General features: G+C 27.1%; 1 protein-coding gene across 1 annotated transcript in view; it reads right to left on the reverse strand.

Annotated features, from left to right (window-relative positions):
• LOC100200345 (general transcription and DNA repair factor IIH helicase subunit XPD) overlaps window positions 1–19,911 on the reverse strand; it is a 69,058-nt gene that overhangs the window by 4,084 nt on the left and 45,063 nt on the right. The window contains exons 21-29 of the mRNA XM_065806118.1: window positions 10,134–10,197; window positions 9,811–9,902; window positions 6,627–6,656; window positions 6,456–6,548; window positions 6,297–6,369; window positions 6,149–6,219; window positions 2,108–2,191; window positions 1,970–2,029; window positions 380–427 (exon numbers count right to left, since the gene is read on the reverse strand). Coding sequence (XP_065662190.1) covers window positions 380–427; window positions 1,970–2,029; window positions 2,108–2,191; window positions 6,149–6,219; window positions 6,297–6,369; window positions 6,456–6,548; window positions 6,627–6,656; window positions 9,811–9,902; window positions 10,134–10,197 — 615 coding nt within the window. The remainder of the gene's footprint in view (window positions 1–379; window positions 428–1,969; window positions 2,030–2,107; window positions 2,192–6,148; window positions 6,220–6,296; window positions 6,370–6,455; window positions 6,549–6,626; window positions 6,657–9,810; window positions 9,903–10,133; window positions 10,198–19,911) is intronic.

The following is a 19,911-nucleotide window of genomic DNA, read 5'->3' on the forward strand; positions in this document are numbered from 1 at the left end:
GAAAAGTTATGCTTTGTTAGTATGATACTTTGAACCTAATCAGTATTATTAAATTTAATTTGTCGAAATAAACTTGAAATATTATTTAATATAACAAAAATTTTTTTAATTATACATGATTATTAATTGCATCAAATTTAATTTTTACTTAGTATAACAAGAAAACTTGTATAACCGTTTATTAAATTTGTAATTTTTTAAAAATAAAATACCGGTTTTTAAAACTGATTCAATTAAAACGCCATTCTAAATATTATACATTCTTCTAATTTTTTAAGAGTCTTAACACAAAATAACAAAAACCAATAATTATATTAATATTTATTATTAATAATTATATTAGTATTTTACTAACAATAATAACATAAATAAAACTTACTTGAATCCATTTTGGTAATTTCCCTTTTTTATCAGCTTTAGAAAAACGCTGAAAAAAAAGTTGTAAAACAAGAATATTTTTCAAGTCAAAAAGTAAAACAAATTTTTTCCTACTTTCAAAATAATCATAATTATAAATTAGAAATAAAAAAACTTTTTTTACGCGTGAAGAACTGTTACCACGGCAAACGGAATTGTTTTTGACCGTTTAGCAATTGGCAATAAAAAATGGATCAATATCAAAACAAAAGCCCAGTATTCGTGAAACCTATCACCACCTGTCGTTTAATGGGAAGTATTTTTATATATTCAAACCTAAAATTACTTAACATAGTTGTGGGTTTGTCAGGACAAGGGGCAAAATATTCTTATTTCGTGTTGATAAAAATATTCTTAGAGAACCTTTGATATAATAACTAGCATAAAAACTGAAAAAGATTCCAAAAAATGTTTCTTAAAACTCTACAAGAATGTTATACATCCATATCTTCTGGTTAAGATTGGTGAGATATATTTACTTGATGTAATCCCTCCTTAAGAACCTTATTTACTGAAAAGGATTATAACAGAAATTTTAAATTTTTTGAGTAAGGCATCTGATATTGCTACATGGCTGGAAAAACATGGAATTATTCGGCAAGTGTATAATGTAGATTGACTCGATGGCAGAAATGCTAACAAGTTTTGAAAGCTAATTTCATAAATTTATATAAAATAACTTTTTTTATCATTCAGTTGAAATGTTAAGATTACTTTCTTCAAGTAAATGCGATGTGTATTATACTAATATATTTTACTAATTATATTAATATATTTTTAATATATCTGTTTAATTATAATTATTTAGTAGTAAAAATGCGAATGAAACTCTATAAGGGTTATGCTGATGCCATAGCAACATATAATAATGTTAAACGCAACAGTTAAGCTAATATATAAACAACTTTTATATTTAAAGAGAACATTTTAATTTTGCGTATATTATGTGGTGGTTTTTAGTTACAATAGTTACGTAGGAAACTTTTACTACAAAAAATTATACTAACTGCATTCAATCCAATCCAGACATGTTTTTTCTCTCTTTTTTTCAATTTAAAAAATAGCTCATACTACAGCTAAGGTACACCACCGGTGGTGTACCCTAGAGGTATGTATGATGTATCTAGAAGGTATTATTGCTTTAACATATTAAGTAATCAATATTGTATAAAACTTAAAATATAAAAGGTGGGCAACAAGGGAGAAATAACTTGTTCCTTTCATAATTTTATCTGTAAGTTAGTATTAAACATATACCCATTAAAAATTTGAAGCAATCATTTTTTCAACCTAAATGACCTAGGTATACTGATTAAGTGTATAATCAGTTTAATTTTATGGGGAAAAAAAGTGCTTAAACTAATTCACACTCCTAATACTGAGCAATTTAAGAAACATTTTTGTTAAATTTATTTTATTTTGAATGAAATTTTCATTTTATTCAAAGAGAAATAAAAATAAAATATTAAGTAGATTTCCTGGTAAGACTAGTAACTAAATATTTTGTTGATAAAAAAACTGTTCACACATAACAATCCTAATAATGACACACCTTGTCAGCAAAACACATTATACCATAATCAGTTTTTCCTCTCATTGCACGTCCAACACACTATGGAATTTATAATAAAAATAATTAACACTGTTTAAAATAAAATAAATTTAATAAGTCAAAATAAAAACAAAGAACCTGAGCAGCATGCCTCATTGCATCAAATGTTAAGAAATCATTTTCTCTTATGTTAAACTGATCTCTAAGAAACTCCAAACGAGCCTATATATATATATAAATATATATATATATATATATATATATATATATATATATATATATATATATATATATATACATATATATATATATATATTTACATATACATATATATATATATATATATATATATATGTATATATATATATATATATATATATATATATATATATATACATATATATATATATTTACATATACATATATATATATATATATATGTATATATATATGTATATATAGATATATATATATATATATATATATATATATATATATATATATATATATATATATATATATATATATATATATATATACGTATAAATATATATATTTATATGTATAAATATATATATTTATATGTATATATATATTTATATGTATATAAATATAAATTTATATTTATAAATATATATATATTTATATGTATATATTTTTATATGTATATATTTTCATATGTATATATATTTGTATGTATATTATATTTATATGTATGTATGTATATTATTATATGTATATTAGTATATATTTGTATGTATATTATATGTATATATATTTATATGTATATATTATATGTATATATATTTATATGTATATATATTTATATGTATATATATATATATATATATATATATATATATATATATATATATATATATATATTTATATGTATGTGTGTGTGTGTGTGTGTGTGTGTGTGTGTGTGTGTGTGTGTGTGTGTGTGTGTGTGTGTGTGTGTGTGTGTGTGTGTGTGTGTGTGTGTGTAATGTGAATATATATTTCATGTTAGTTTAAATATTTGTTTATAATATGTTGCTTCCTTATTTAAAAAGTAGTGCTATTTGGCAACCTGTAGAGTAGGCACCAACAATTTTCAACTTTTATTCAAAAATCAAATGCTTCAAGCAGGAATACCTTTACTAGATCATAAAACTGTAATGTATAACATTTAAAAGTTGCAAGTCTTCCTGATCTTATTTTAATTTATTTTTTTACATACAATTTAAACTTGAGTGAACTGTAACTATTGTATTTTTAAAACAGTGTTAATGTAAAAAATTTTTCTGCGAATTTTTATGTATAATGAAAATTCGCATTAAATTACAAAAAAATGTATCATTAAAAATATCTAAACATAAACAAAACTAAAACTTTCCAGCAGGATATTTATTATTTCTGTATTAAGATAAAGTTTTCAAGCTAAGAAGATGAATTTTTTTTTTGTAATTTTAAACAAAATATCTAAAAAAATTTTCTGTCTATCTAAACTCAATTAAGTTACAACATTTAAAACAATTTTTTTTGTAAATTTTTATTTTTGAGTTAATTCTTATTTTCTTTTATCTATTAACTATCTATTCCAGCTTGAAGCAACTTAACACCAATAATTGCTGGTACCTATTTTAGAGCAAGATTATTAATCTTGCTCTAAAATAGGTACCAGCAATTTTTGTGCACTTGCCAATATCTTATGCTATGTGTAATTGTTTGTTATTGTAGTGATGCAATTGCGTGATATTTTTTGTTATAGACTTGGCTTACCTTCTGAATGTGTCTTTTGTTAAAATTTGTTATTTGGCAGTTTCATTACTTTAACTCACTTGTTTCTAGTTAATATAGTTTATTATCTCATTGTGATTTTTAACTTTTATCACTTTTAATAGTATTGCTTTTTAAAATTATTTCCAGCCTTTAATTTAAACTAAGTTAGTTTTTTATTTACAATTTTTTTTAGCCACATATTTTTGTGTTTTTAATTTTACAAATGAATTAAGATAATACATAAAATATAAATGTGTAATCAGTGTTTTTAATGATAAATTTAGATAACTTTTAGAGTTGTTGCAACTGATTTAAGATGCCTGTAATGTTAATCATTTTCTAATAGCTAAGGTAAAACATCATTAATCTCCATACCATTTACTAAAAAGCTATTCAAATATTGTTACTAAACTCAAATTGTTATAATTAGTAACTTTAATAATTTCTAGGTTGCTATGATTCATCTAACTATAAGGATAATTTGATTAACTTTTCTAAAATGGAGACCAACCTAATCAATATTTATTTATTCTCACATAAAGAAGTTAACGTAACATTTTTTTTTTGTTGAGAAATTATAGTAGATTATTTTTGTTGTGAAATTATTATAGAACTATTGTTTTTTCTATGTTAGTATATAAAACTGTTACAAGAAAAGTTAAGCAGTTAGGTAGATAGAGGTAATTAACTTTACATACTTAACTCCTATAACCTGTTTTACAGGTTCTTTTTTTGATAAAATTGGTTTTTAGGATCGATCTAATTACTAATAAATGCCAGTAGGGTTTACAACTTTGAAAAACTGTAAGTTGAAAAAATTATTTCACAAATAGATTTTTAAATGAATATTTAAGTTTTTTAATCATTAATTTGCACTTTGGAATAATTTGGTGATTATTTTTAAATAATCACTAATTTTATCTTGAGATATATATAAGCAAAATTGGTAAGGTGAGGTTTGTATATCTTTGTACACAAAGCGGTTCATAACTCCATTAATTTTGTGAACAGGACCAGTTCCTAGTGCTGAGAAACATCCTCAAACCATAGCACTTGTTCTATGCTTAACATTCTTCTTGATATGTTTAGTATTGTATCTGGTGTTCTTTGGTCTCCAGACTCGCTTCTTGCCGCCGCTTTCAAAAAGGTTATATTTTGATTCATCACTAAAAAGTATGTTTTTCCACTGGTCTACAGTCGAACTTTGGTGTGCTTAGGCAAACGCAAGTCTTAGCTTTCTGTTTTTAAAAGTTAGTGGTTTCTTGGGAGGCATTTGAGAAAACAACTTTGCTTCGTTAGCTCTTCGTCGCACAGTGCAATCAGAGATTTGTAATTCAAGTTTTTTGGTTAATTTTGTGGATGACAAAAATGGACCTTTTTAAAGCTCTTTAAAAAATCTTTGATCTAGTCTTTGTGATGTTTTTCTTGGACATTGGCCTGATGGTTTGTTTTATAGCAGTCACAAAATCCAAATGATTTGACTGTTTTGTTTACAGTCGATTTAGCTATATTTATTTTCTACAAATTTCAGTTTGACATTTTCCGCTTTTAAAATCTTTAATAATATATTCACGTAAAACACTTCCTAATTTGTCGTAAGCCATTTTAAATTGTAATTTTTTACGCGATATGTCACAAGTTAAATCTATTTTTAGTTTAATTGAAAAAATAATTCGTCAGACGTTCCAAAATCTATTTTATTATTTTAGAATATTGTTATGATAAAAGTGAAAACAAAAGAAACAGTAAATTGAATAAAGACAATGAAATCTTATAAAAAAAGCATCATCTTGATTTGTCCACCTTGTTTTGTCCAAAGAAAAACGTAATTTGTTGAAAAAAATGTGTCATAAATTTTTTTTGTGATTCTTAGTATGATTCAAACGTTTTAAATTTTTTTAAGAACATAATATATTATTTAAAAATTAATATGTACAATTGTTTTACTATCTTTTTTAGTTTTTGATCAACTTTTGTTCTAAATTTGAGTTTGTCCGCCATGTTTTGTATGATACTATTTATGGTATATATGAGGTATATATACCATATATAGTATATATATATATATACCATATATAGTATATATATATATACCATATATAGTATATATATATATACCATATATAGTATGTATATATATATATATAGTATGTATATATATATATATATATATATATATATATATATATATATATATATATATATATATATATATATATATATATATATATATATATATATATGTATATATATATATATATATATATATATATATATATATATATATATATATATATATATATATATATATATGAGAGGTACACCATGATCTATTTATTTATGGCTGTGACCTATTTATTACTACTAGTACAATATAAATAGTCACTGAAACAATATAAATAATAAAACTTTTACCTTTAAAATACGACTTTGTGTGTAAACATATGGAATTCCAAACATTATAACAGCCCTTCCATAATGATGATCTGTACAAAACATTTGATCATGATAATTTCAAAAATTCAATTAACTCTAACAACCATTATTAATTTTTAAGACTTACCAAAATCAATACCCTCTGATACTTTTCCTCTTGCAACAGATAGCAAAATTGCACCTCTTCCATTTTCACATGCCTGAGATTAAAAGATTGAAATATAAAACTGAGAAAGCAGCAAATCTTTAAATTCTTTAAATTCAATTTAAAAGCTGTAAAAGATACCTTTTGATAGTTGTAAAGTGCTAGAGCTGTTTCTGGGCCATCTTGAGTTTCAATAAACAAAAGTTTATTCTTTTGAATATTGCTGATAATACCCTTCAAAAATATATTATGAAAGAAAATTTTTTAACAAAATATTATAACATGTTGAAAGCTAATAAAAAAAAATTGTACTTGATCATGCCAAATTGAAACAACTGTTTCCTAAAAAAAATAAAGAAAAATAACTAATAAAAAAGAAAACTCAAAAAATTAAAAAAAATAAAATAAAAAGCAAAAATTTTAAGAAACAATGGACTACTAAAATATACAATAATCAATAAAAATAATATACAAAATTAATAGTTAAGTTATTATTACAACTACAAAAAAAACTATTGATATATACAAAAAAAACTTTGAAATAAATATAAATTATATAATTATACTAAACATTATATAAATTTACTAAACATAATAAAAAAAAGCCGACTTAAATTAAACATGCAATTTAAAATGCTTCAAAGTGCAACTGTTTTTTTAAACATCAATGCAGTCTAAACTACATTTCCTTTTTTAATTTAAAATGCAGATGTAAAAAAATTTTTTTTAATGCTACAATCCTAGATTAGAATCATGCTTTTTCCTCAATCCAAAATGAGTTTCAAAATTACATTTTTTTTCAACAAAAATAAAAAAAATGCTTATGTATCATTTTTATCAAACCTTTTAAAGCCCTTTTAGAGTCACATGAATGGTAATTCATTAATAATGTTAAACCTTTTGTTTTTCATTCGTAAAATAAATTTTTATTTAAACTTTGTCAAAAAAAAAAAATTGAAGTAATAAAAAATATTAATGACGCACTTTTAAATTTTTTAAAAATAAAAACGAATCTTTGTAAACTAAATTTCTTTAAAAACATATTCTAAACATTTAACTAATTTAAAGTTGATTGAAGATTGAGCAAGAATAATAGAAAACTTGTTTCTGCAACTTTATTACTATATTATAAAAGTCATACTAAATAACATTATCATCAAGTAATTAAAAATTATTTTGCAACAATAAATAAAATTGAAAGAAAAAAGAACCATATATTCATTATATTGCAAGTTGCAAGTAGCATCTAGATAATGGTATGAAAACACATACATATAGTTTTCAAATTTTGTATAACAGATAAAACTGAACAAAATTTTATTTCTAGTTCTCCTTTTAAAAACGTTTTTTTGAAAAAAAAAACAAATTTTCATAAAAAATTTAAAAATAAATAAAATGTTTTATTGCTTTTTATCTTTAACAACAACAACAACAACAACAACAACAACAACAACAACAACAACAACAACAACAACAACAACAACACTATAAACAAATTTAATAACAAAAAATTTAAATATTATTCATTTTAATTTTTAGAAAAATTTCATTTTAAAATTTTCATAAATCAATATTTTTTCTTACTGGAACACAGGCTTAAATACATATTTATTGGATGAATATATTACAATGTTTCTTTTTTTCAAATAATTTTCAGTATTTATATATTGTTTTAGTTATATCCAACTATTAGCCCCACCATGAAAAGAAAAAATAGTAAGAAAACATTATTTAGAGGGTGTTCACGTGGTGACAATAGGCAAATGTATTGCATTTGCCTATTGTCCCATTGGCCCATTATCGGTGAAATATATGAAACTAAAATATATAAAACTAAAAATATGTTCGAAAGATTTTGTGATGCAAAAAAAGCATTTAAGTTTTGCTTTAACAAAAATTACACACACACACACGAAAAAACCCACAGAAAACTGTGTAACATATGACTAAATATCTACTAAATTTTTCCCTCTAAAAATAAAATTTTTAAAAAATTCTACATCATATAAACCAGAACATAACATTTTTGACATGAATAGATATATTACTGCTTTTTTAACTTTCTGTAAAGAATACGTTTTTTGAGTTTAGTTTGCAAATGAACAATATTTTTTTTATTAGGACCAAAACATGTAACAAAATGAATGAGTTTAAATAATTACAAATAACTTACTAAAATGATTCATCATCTTCATTTTGCTCGACTAACATATTTTAGGTCTAAAATTATTACTAAACAAATTTCAGTACAATATGCACTGATTTACGTTTGTATTAAATCAGTTCATCCTCGCGCAGAAATCTGCTTAGTGATAATTTGGGGCTTAAAATATGCTAGTCTAGCAAATTAAGATAACGAATCATTATTAATTGCTAAATAATTTGTTAAATAATTGCTAAATAATTTGTTACCAATTATAATTAATTGCTGAATAATTTGTTACTGAATTTTATGTTATCCAAATAAAGAATTTAAAAAGAATAGTATAATGGTCACAGGTTGTTTGTTGGTATTAGACCAAATATACTGTTTTGTCTCAAAACGTCGAATGTTGTTATGTGCTATGAATGAACTTGTTACAATCATGTTAAAGTACCAAAATATTGCTATTTTTTATGATTAATTATGATTATGTGTAATTATGCTTAAATAACAAATAATTGAAAACTAATGAAAACTCTTGGTCCGTTTTTTGTATCTGACAACAAAAGATCAATCACGTATGCAAAATACATAAGATGATAACAAAAGATTGATCATGTATGCAAAATACATCAGATTAAGTTTGAAAATTTGAGTGCTATTAAAGACTTTTTTAAAACATCTAATATTGATACCAACTTTCTTGTGGTAATTGATAAAAATTGGACTTGATGGTTAAAAGACTCTTTTTTCCAAATTGCAACCAAATTGGTTGGGTAGCTGATTTGCATCAATGACTTAATAACCACTAAACAGGGTGTAGCTTAGGTTGTTGCACTATTACATTGTTTCCTATGTGACACATTTTTACATTTATGCCAGCCTATTCAATAAAAAAGGGTTGTGAAAGCCCTAAAGCTTTTGTCTAGTAGGTCTTCAAGAAGACAGTTGATAAATGGTATTAAGTATTTAACAAATGTTTCGGCTTCTAAACAAATTGATGTCTTTTAACCATCTCGAAAATGTGTTTTTTTGGAACATCATATTTTCTTGATATTGATGCAAAAAATTCTATATATTATATCAGTAAAAAATGGTTACTAAGTGAAATTATATTTAAAGCACTCATATTTATTTTTAAACTTTTAAAATTTTGACTACCGTATTATTATATTATACATTTACATCATTAAATGTAATAAAAGAAAGTTCTTTAGGTAGCTTTTTGATAAAGAAACAACAACAACATTATCAAACCTATCTGATTTGTTGAAAGTCTGATTTAACCTGGGGTATTGAGACTAAAATGTAATTTAATCCACAAATACACACCCAAACGTAGAAAAAACATACCATGTATAAATAGCTGACAAAAAAACAAGCAATACCATCTGGTACTGATGCAGACATTTCAACCAACAAATTTCCATAGTTTCGAATGACAGCTAAAGAAAATAACTTTGAAATAAAAGAATGAAAAATAATAAAAACCCAGGATCAAATAAAATTAAAAAATTGGAAAAAACATTTTTACATTTCCCATATTAGTCAAATAAATAGATTTCCTAAATTAGGTAAATAAAAACACATTTGTTAGTCAAATAAATACATTATATAGGGAATAAGGCAAATAAATGCATTTCCTGAACAAGTCAAACAAACAACTAAAAAGTTACCCATATCATCTCTGGTCTGAAAACTTGAACTAATGGCAACTTGATCATTCCCTTTACTGCAAATCTATATAAGTATGAAATAACTTACTATTTATTAATCTTACAATGATAATAATAATAACAATAACAATGATAATAAAAATGACAATGAATGCTGTGGTGAGAAAATATTAACAAAAGGAGTAAACTAAATAAAAGTGCTAAACTTATCTCAAAGTAAATGTTTTTTTCCTCTCAGTCAAAAGAGGCAGCAACCCTTTAGCTCCTTGCTAGAAGACAATGAGCGGCAGTAGCATTTTTGTGAATACTTATAATGCTAGTGCTGGCCAAAGTGTTTGTGGATACAATTTTTAAGCTTATTAAGAAGACAAGAGTCAATCAGAGTTTGTGGGAGTAGATTCCATTGGCTGACTACTCTGTTACGGAAGAAAATATGTCTAGTAGAGATGGCTCTCGTGTTGTTAATGGGGTCAGAAAATTATAAGATTTAATGGCAAAATTATAAGATTTAGCAGGGGTTGAGAGCAGGGGCTTGAAAAAAATTTATAATACTTTATTTATTATAATTTTATGCTTACATTTACTATTTATTAAATACTGGCATACATTTATATTTTTTTAAACTCTAATTTACTTCCAACAAGATTGCAAGCAACCACTATTAAGTTATGAGTTTCTTTAAAATGAAGAATAAGTTAGTTATTAATAAGTTAAAATTCTAGGAAGCGTATAACTGAAGACTTAAAAAGTTGTAAGTTGTATAAAAAAGAAAAACATGAAGTTGGGTAAGAGTTATAAGCTTGTTTTTATGTTCAAGGAAAAAAACTGGATTAATAAAAGTTTTCATAGCATAAAGAGACAGTAAAAAAATGCAACTTGTTGAATAAAAAGCCAAGCAAGAATGAGTTTTGGTTTATTGTTATAGAGATAATAGCTCATTTGAGCGTTAACCATGATAGTATTTGTAGCAAGAAGAAATGCAGCCTTACAATAATGGGAGAAAAGAAAGAAATGCAGCCTTACAATAATGGGAGAAAAGAAAGAAATGCAGCCTTACAATAATGGGAGAAAAGAAAGAAATGCAATAATGGGAGAGTGGCTCAAGCTTGGCAGATAAAGCAGGTCTAATTACATTTACAATGTAAACTTAGACTTTGTCTGAGAGTAAGAGGGTTGTTAATCATTAATATAGGAATGCCAACTATATTGCAATATTTTTTTGCAGTAAACAAATGAGTTTTGTTGTCTAACAAAAATTGTGGATTTAAAGTCCAGAATTTAAATCCAAAAGCCACTGCAAACCTTAGGCTGTTACAGAAGAGAGATCAGATTTAAAAACAGCTGCTTGTTCTAAGCAATTAAAATCTGCAGTTAGAAAGGATTAGTTTCATAACCTCAAAACCTTTAAATAAAGAAACTAATAACAGAGTGAATAGCAATTGCAGGTTGTTTGGTGAGTTCAAAGTATTTTCTAGAGTTTTGAAAAATTAGAACAACTTATTTAGCACTTTTTAAAAGTTTAGCAAAAATTGAAGAGGGTTCTGGAGAACACTTATTTTAAGACTACGATGGAAATCTATTATGGAGCACAAACTGGGGAGGTGTTTAATATAGAATTAACTTTAGCAATGGAAGCCAGAGTGATTTGGATGTTTAACAATGGTTTAATCTTTTTATTTAAGAGTCAAATTAGAGTAAGACTTCTTTGCAAACAACTCTACTTTATTCTGGGGAGAAGTAAAAAGATCAGACCCATGAATTATAAATTAAATGTTAGACTTACTTTAGGTATTAGCATTGTTGAAGACTAACCAAAAGTCTCTAAAGCCTAACATCTGAGAAAAGATACAATATTTAGTAAACTGAGAATAACAGAGCTTAATATCAGATAGGACTTTTTTACATTGGCTTCTTGCAATAATAAAAGGACATTTGTTTTTAAGAGAGATATTTTTGTAAAAAAGATGAAAAAAACGATTAATGTTTAATAAAGCAACTGCTCAAGATGGTGAAAAATATGGAGTAGAATGAATAAGACTTGATTTAAAATTGAAGAGAACTAATAAAAGCTTCCAAACTTTTATTCTAGAAGGAATAAAAGCTTCAAAGATGCACTTTATGCATAAATTATATGGATATAAAAATATATGTTAGCTATTTATTTAGATGCTGGCATACAATATCCTTTCATTGTTATATAAACTTTAGTGTTTATATGGTATAGTATTTGCCAAAAGAGAAGATGATCAGATGGATATGTGGTGTGACTCTAGCAAGACAAGAAAAGGAGGCGTAATTTGAGACAGATTAGAAAAAATGTTGTATTGAATAATGTTTGTTAGAGAAAATTAAAGTGATTTAGGTAAGAGCATGTAGAGAGGTAGCAGCTTCAGTAGAAAATGGTAGTGGTAGAAGTAAAAAAACTTGAAGAAAGTGCATATTGCATGAATGAGCTTGAGTTGAGAAAAAAAAATGCTCTAGATTGTTTATATTAGAGAAACAGCATAAAAGAGGAAGGCTAAAGCCTGATGATGATGATGATAATGATGATAATAATGATGACGATCATCATAATTATTATCATCATCAGGCTTTTGCCTTCCTCTTTTATGATGTTAATGATGATGATGATGATAATGATGACGATGGTCATCATTATCATGATAAAATAATTATTATAATGATCATCTTGATCATAATGTTGCTTATATATGCATTATATACAAAATATAACATGAATTTCGAATTAAAAAAATATACTTTAGGATGTATAAATGTTTATGCAGCCCTAGTCACAAACCCGGCCCCGGCTATATTTTATCAAACCCGGCCCTGGCGCCAGTCAAATATCAACCTCGGTCACTTTCTATTTGTATACAATATGTATATTATTTATTTCATTTATGTATTTCTTTAATAAAATGCAAATATACTGCAAAACAAAGAAGAGAGATGTAAAGCAAGAAAGGGGTTAACAAATTACTTAAAAAGCTCAGGAAAAATCAAGTTCAAAGAGAATTCTAAAGCACTGATGCTAAGAATTGGCAACTGTATCAAATACAAAAGCATTTACAATTACTATTATTACTTCTTCACTAATGAGAGAACCTCATTAAAAGAACCAGTCTAAATATCCAACAGTTTTCCACACAAGTATAAATAAAAGATTTATAGAAGTAAAGAATGGAATTAGGAGTGAGAAAATGGAAAGCACAATAAAGAGAAACAACTTTAGCAGATCTTAACCTTGTAATAGATTGTATATATGTTTTACATAATAGGTCAGTAGTGAAGAACAATTCAAGAAGAAATAAAGTAGATGACTCAGTAAGAGTGTTGCCAAGAATATTAACAATGTTGCAATAATTATTAGCAGTCGACAACTTTAATGCACAATTAGAACATTTTTGTTATAATGGTTACCAGTCGAACAAAAGAATCATTTTGTATTGATTTATGTATTGATAAAATACTATAAGTTTGTTAAAAAAAAATTTAGTAAGAAGACTGATTTGGCAAACTTTAAATCTATAAACTCTAAACTAAAGTTTAGAGTTTATAGATTAACTTTTAGTGCTAATAATGTGGGTTTATGTCAACCAATTAAATAGTTTCCTTCAAAAGGTCAACCAAAGTATAAAAAATTGAGTTAAAAGTTCAGTGGCCCCTCAACAAACATTACCCCTATAGTTTTTGATAGTACAAGAAAGTAGCAAGATAAATATTTTAGGATATTATCTCTAGCCTTTACTTAACCAAAAGTCCCAAGGAATATTTAAGTAATTCTTAACTTCTTTTAGCCTTTGCCTAGAAAAGTGAATCCTAAAAGGCAGCCAGACATAAAGCAGATTATACTAGATTACATGCTACCAGTGACAACGTAATAGCATAAATGTGTTATAAAATGTTAAAATTGACAACAAATATTAATAAATTTAAGATTACCAAATAAAATGACAAATCAAATCCAAAAAAAATAAATGTCTTAATTCATATTAAACTGTAATAATCACCAAAATCACATGTAAAAAACTCTTGGTGTCATTATAACAAATGACATTAAATCAAGCTTTTACCTTAAAAAAATCAGGAACAAAAAGCTAACAATGCTAAAATTCTGGATTATTCAAAAACTTATTTACAACTGCAACATTAAACTTTTGTATAAGCTAAATATTTGTTACATTAGACCACATTTTAAGTTTGCCATTATAGTCTGACTGCCAAACTTGAAGAAAATTTTTCAGTTCTATTATTCTATTGTATTAATCTTTATTATTAGCAACAGCTACCAAAGAAGTTTTTTCTTTAAACATTTTCGCTTCCAACAAGGCTGCAAGCAACCACTATGTAAAGTTGAAAGTTACTAGAAAAGAAAATATGAAGATTGTAGAGCAAGATAACGATTGATAGACGAATTAAAAGATTGCAAATTATATGAATCAAGAAAACAAGATGAAGGAAGCAAATTCCGAAGAACCGATGTTTGAGGAAAAAAACAAATAAGAGTTTTTGTAGCACTTAAGAACAGTCACAGAAAAAGGATGAGACTTAATTGATTGACGAGTAACACGAGAATGAATTTTAGTAAATGGCACAAGAGACACTGCTCTAGAGCAGTGCCCTATATAGTATTTGTAGAAGAGAAAAAGAGAAGCAACATAACGCTTATGTGATAATGGTTAAAGGTTGGCTGCAAGAGCAGGTCCAACTATGTTTACAATGCGTTTTTGCACCTTAGCTAAAAGAGAAAGGGCATCATTAGAAGATCTGCCCCAGATATGGCAACAGTATTCCATACAAGGCCGGATTTGAGATTTATAGAGATAGAGAATAGAATTTGTAACAAGAAAGTGCCAAGCTCGATAAAGAGATGCAACCTTAGCAGATGCTAAATTTGCAACAGATTTGATATATGGTTTCCAAGAAAGATCGGAAGTAAGAGTTAATCCTAAAAGATGAAGAGTGGATGACTTATCGAGTACATTACCGTTCATAAATATAGGAAGATCTAAATTATTGCAATAACGATTGGCTGAAAAACTAAGTTTAATCTGGATTAAAGTTTACCAGCCATTGTGAGCCCCATGCTGTAGCAGAAGTAAGATCCTTTTCAAGCTCAAATGCCCCCTCCAAGCAATCAGGGAGTGTCGGCTTCTTATCACGACAAGAATAAATGGTAATATCATCAGCAAACAATGCCACCTTAGATGTGAAAATATCTAGAAGATCGTTAATGTAAATTAAAAAGAGTATAGGGCCAAGGATAGAGCCATGAGGAACCCCTGAAGTTACAGAGTAAGAAGAAGAGTGTTGTCCATTAAGGAAAGGAAGGATTCAATAATCTTCAAGATTTTGCCAGATACACCATAAGAAGAAAGGTTATGGAGAAAACCAGCATGCCAAACTTTATCAAAAGCTTTTGAAATGTCAAGAGCGATGGCCTTAACCTCTTCACCTTTATCTAATGCATGATAAAACCTATTGGTTATTATTGTTAGCAAATCAGCTATAGAACGACAAGATCGAAATCCATATTAATGATCAAAAAGTAAGTTATTAGATTCAAGTTGAGAGATTAAGTGCTTGTTAATTAAAGATTCAAAAACCTTGCTTATGATAGGAAAAAGACTAATGGGACGGTAGTTAGACGAATCAGATTGCTCTCCAGAATTTTTGAAGATAGGGATAACAGATGCCGCTTTCCAGCAGGTTGAGAAACAAGACTCTGATAAGCACTTGTTGAATAGTTTTGAGAGTGTAGATGACAGCTCCGGAGAACACTTCTGCAACACAATAACAGGTATGTTCTCCGGGCAATAAGCTGTAGAAGAGTCTAGGCAGAAAATCATTTTAGATACAGAAGCTGGAGTGATTTGAATGTTAAGCAATGGATCAACCTGTTTGTTGGCAATATCAGGTAGAATGCAACTAGTGGAATCAAGAGATATTGATGAAAAGTTTATAGTAAACAATTCAGCTTTGTCTTTAGGTGAGGTGACAAAGTCTGAACCATACAAGAGAGGTGGAATTAAAGATTTGCTCTTATTATTAATACTATTAAAGATTCTCCAGAAGTCACAAGCCTAATTTTTGAGATAAGATACGAGATTTCATGACCTGAGAATAGTGGGCTTAGGCGTTAGACAAAACCTTTTTACAATGGTTTCTAGCAGTAATAAACAGACACCTGTTTTCTGGAGAACTGTTTTGGTAATAGATATGGAAGTAACAGTTTTAATTGGCAATCGCAGCAGCACAATGTGAGGAAAACCATGGAGGAGAGTGAGGCTTGACCTGGAATTATTGAGAGGGAACAAAAGATTCCATGCCAGCCTAAATTCCACGAAGTTATGTAAGAAGCACATTTGTTGACAGGAAGACAAAAGATTTCTACCCAAGGGTCATCACGAAGAAAATGAGGGAAAGAATCCCAGTCAGCTTTAAGGTAGTTGTAAGAGGTACGATGATAGGGGGATTCAGATGATGAAGAAGAATGAGATATTAGTTTTAGAGAGATCAAACTGTGATCAGAAGCACCTAAGGGTGAATGTGGAAAAACTAAGCAGATGATCAGAAACAAGACAAGTTGAGTAGAGAAGGTAAATGATTCAGGTTGTCTGGAAAGCGAGTTGGAAAGTTGACTATTTGAGTTAGGGATTGAGAAAGGCAAAAGTTGTGGGCTTTAATGCCTGCAGAATCACTGACACAAGAGCCAAGCTATTCAGTCTGATGAGCATTAAAGTCACCAACAGCAACAATATAGGCTGATGGATAAAGTGAGAAGGCTTGGTCAATATGATCAGAAATAATATCTTATGAGTGCAGTCTTGAGATGAAGGAGAGCCATATAGAACAAAGAGAAAAGCGATAGAGTGAAGAGGTGCTAAACGAATGTTTTATATTGTCTTTCAGCACCTAAAAAGCACCTAAAGTATACAAAACTCTATCAAAAAATTGAATTTCTATTCCTATTCTGACTCAAAGTGGTGTCAACAAAGATTAGTCTTTCACAGGAAGATGTGCGATTGCACGTCTTTATATGACCAGGCAAATTACATTTTGTTTTGACGATTTGACCACGACTATTTCAAAAAACATTTTAAAAACGCGCTGAATGAAAAATATTCTGAATTATACCTTAAGTAAAATAAATTACATCAAAACTTTGAACAAATGTTTTTATATTAGTAAAACCTTTTAAATAAAGTAACAACTTAGTGATAACATTTTTTTTAAGTATAATTGGCAGTTGTATATACTTTTGTAATTTATAATATATAAATTGTTTAAGTGTGCATTTTTTATAATAAACATTATTAAAAATAAAAATTGTTTTGTTTTTATAAACAATGACATTCTACAACAACGAAAGTCTTTTTAACGAATTTTAATATAAGAATAATTAAAGTTAATACATTTGAAAAGATAAACAAAATTTTGTTGAAAAAAAAAAGACAAATGTTTTAGAAAGCCGTTACAATTAAATAAGTTTGATCTTAAAAAAATCTTATATTATCGAAACACTTTTTAATGAAGTAACAAAACACTTCTAATGAATTTTTATAATAAGTATTAAAAACTGTTGATTTTTGTTACTTGTATAATTATGAATTTTTTATGATAAATGTTTATATATGTTTATCTTTAAACATATTAAAAAACAAAACAAATAACAAAGTACAAATGTTAAAACAAATAATGAAGTGGTTTTTTAATGCATAAATTAAATAGACTAAGCATTTTAGTTTGATGAGTTTTTTTTTTTTTTTGGTGTGTTTTTGCTTTAATTAAGTATTTTTTTTATTTTCTCTTTCCTTAAGATTTTTTTCTTTTTTAAAGCTTTTTTTTAGATAAGTTTAAGTAAGTTTTTGTAACGCACTTTTAAATTTTGAAAATATGTCAAAAGCCGTGGTCAAATCATTAAAACAAATTAATTTTTGCGTGGTCATATAACTGCGTGCGATCGCAAGTCTTCCTGTGAAAGACTGAAGGTGTCAAGAAAAAAGGAGAAAAGTTGAAAGCAAATTATATGGAGAACCTAAAAAATGAAAAGTGGTCTTTACACTTTGATGGAAAGCACATAAAGAAAATGGAACATCAAGTAGTTGTTTTGAAATATAAAAAGAAAGAGGTTAGACTTGCTGTTCTCGAGCTGATAAATGGAAAAGGTGAAATAATATTTAATCGGATAAAGCTTGTGCTAGATGAATATGAGCTGTGGCTAGCCATAAAAATGATTGTATCTGAAACAACATCTGCTTATACAGAAATAAGAATTGGTGTAGTAAAACTGTTTCAGAAACATTTCAAAATCATTGGACTAGAAAAGCCTACTTTTATAGGATGCCAACACCATATTTTAGATACTCTTTTAAAACATGTCATGAATGATCTTTTTGAAAGATCAACAACCTCACCAAAACTTTATTACCCTTTTGTGACAAGATTACTGCAAGAGTATGAGAACCTGAAATTATTATTTCAGAATACCCTTTGACAAAAGTGAATCGGACGTGCTGGCGAGATGACATGGACTTCCTGCATCACTTAATAGCTTTTTATAGAAAGTGTGAACTTTTTTGAGATATAGTACAAATGTTTGATAATTTCTTGATTTTGCATAAAAACTCAACTAAATTGAGTATGGGGATACAGGGTTGCAAAATTGTCATACACATAATGTGCACAATATGCGCAAATTTTTATTTTTTATGAAATCTACAAAAATATAAACTTACAATGAGTATTATGATAACACAATCACCAGTTTCTCTATAGGGGCTTTCCATGTCAAGTGAAACCACTTTTTGGTCAAATCTGACATCACCGACTTGGGTTTTAATGAAAATTGGCTCACATTGGGCATATGGACAGAAGAAAAAATGTAAATTTTTTTGACTTAGGTCAATTATTTCCTGAGATATGATCTTTCAAAGTTTTGACGCTTTCAATTGACGTTGGTTATTTAAAATGTCATAACTTTTTTGCTATTATACTTAGGAAGTTGACTCAAACAGAAGCTCTTGCACAGACACAACTTGTGTCTCTACAAAAAAGTGATAAGTTCAATAGAAAAAAAGTTATTGGTCATTTGACCTTAGACCCTGGTTGATGGCAAAGGTCAAAGGTCATAATTTTTTTCTTACACATTGCTTTTTCTATTGTGGATGTTCCATGAAAAAATATTTTAGGGATTCCCATAAACAGCTTTGGGATTAAATACCTTATAGTTATACATCATTTTAAGGTAATTTATTGAACATTGGCCCTAGGTTATATAATAGCTACTGTATACCAAATATACTATAATTTGGTGATACTTGGCCTATATATATATCTATATATATATCAATATATACAGTATTGGACAAAACATTTGCAACCAAATAATGCTAATTTAGTTTCTTTATATAAAAGTGCTGCATTTTTTCAAATTAGAGAAATAACTATGTAACTGTTTAGAGACAAAGTTCTTCAAGTTTCATTTATCACAAAGTTCATTATTTGTACACGAAAATTAATAAATTAATCAAAAGTATTAAAAAAGGTTGATTTCCTTCTGGACAAAACAAGTGCAACTCGATAAAATGTTGACCAAGCTGTATTTCGCTATCAATATTTCGTGGCGAATCCTTTGTTGTCGATCACAGCCTTGCATCTTCAAGGCATAGATTCAATCAGGTGATCAATGAAACTTTGTGGAATCGCTGCCCAGGCCTTTTGGATTTGATCAAACAGTTGATCCTTATTACGAACACCTTCACAATTAATTCTG

The sequence above is a fragment of the Hydra vulgaris genome, chromosome 09 (genome assembly GCF_038396675.1).
Source record: "Hydra vulgaris chromosome 09, alternate assembly HydraT2T_AEP".
Classification (NCBI taxonomy): Eukaryota; Metazoa; Cnidaria; class Hydrozoa; order Anthoathecata; family Hydridae; genus Hydra; species Hydra vulgaris.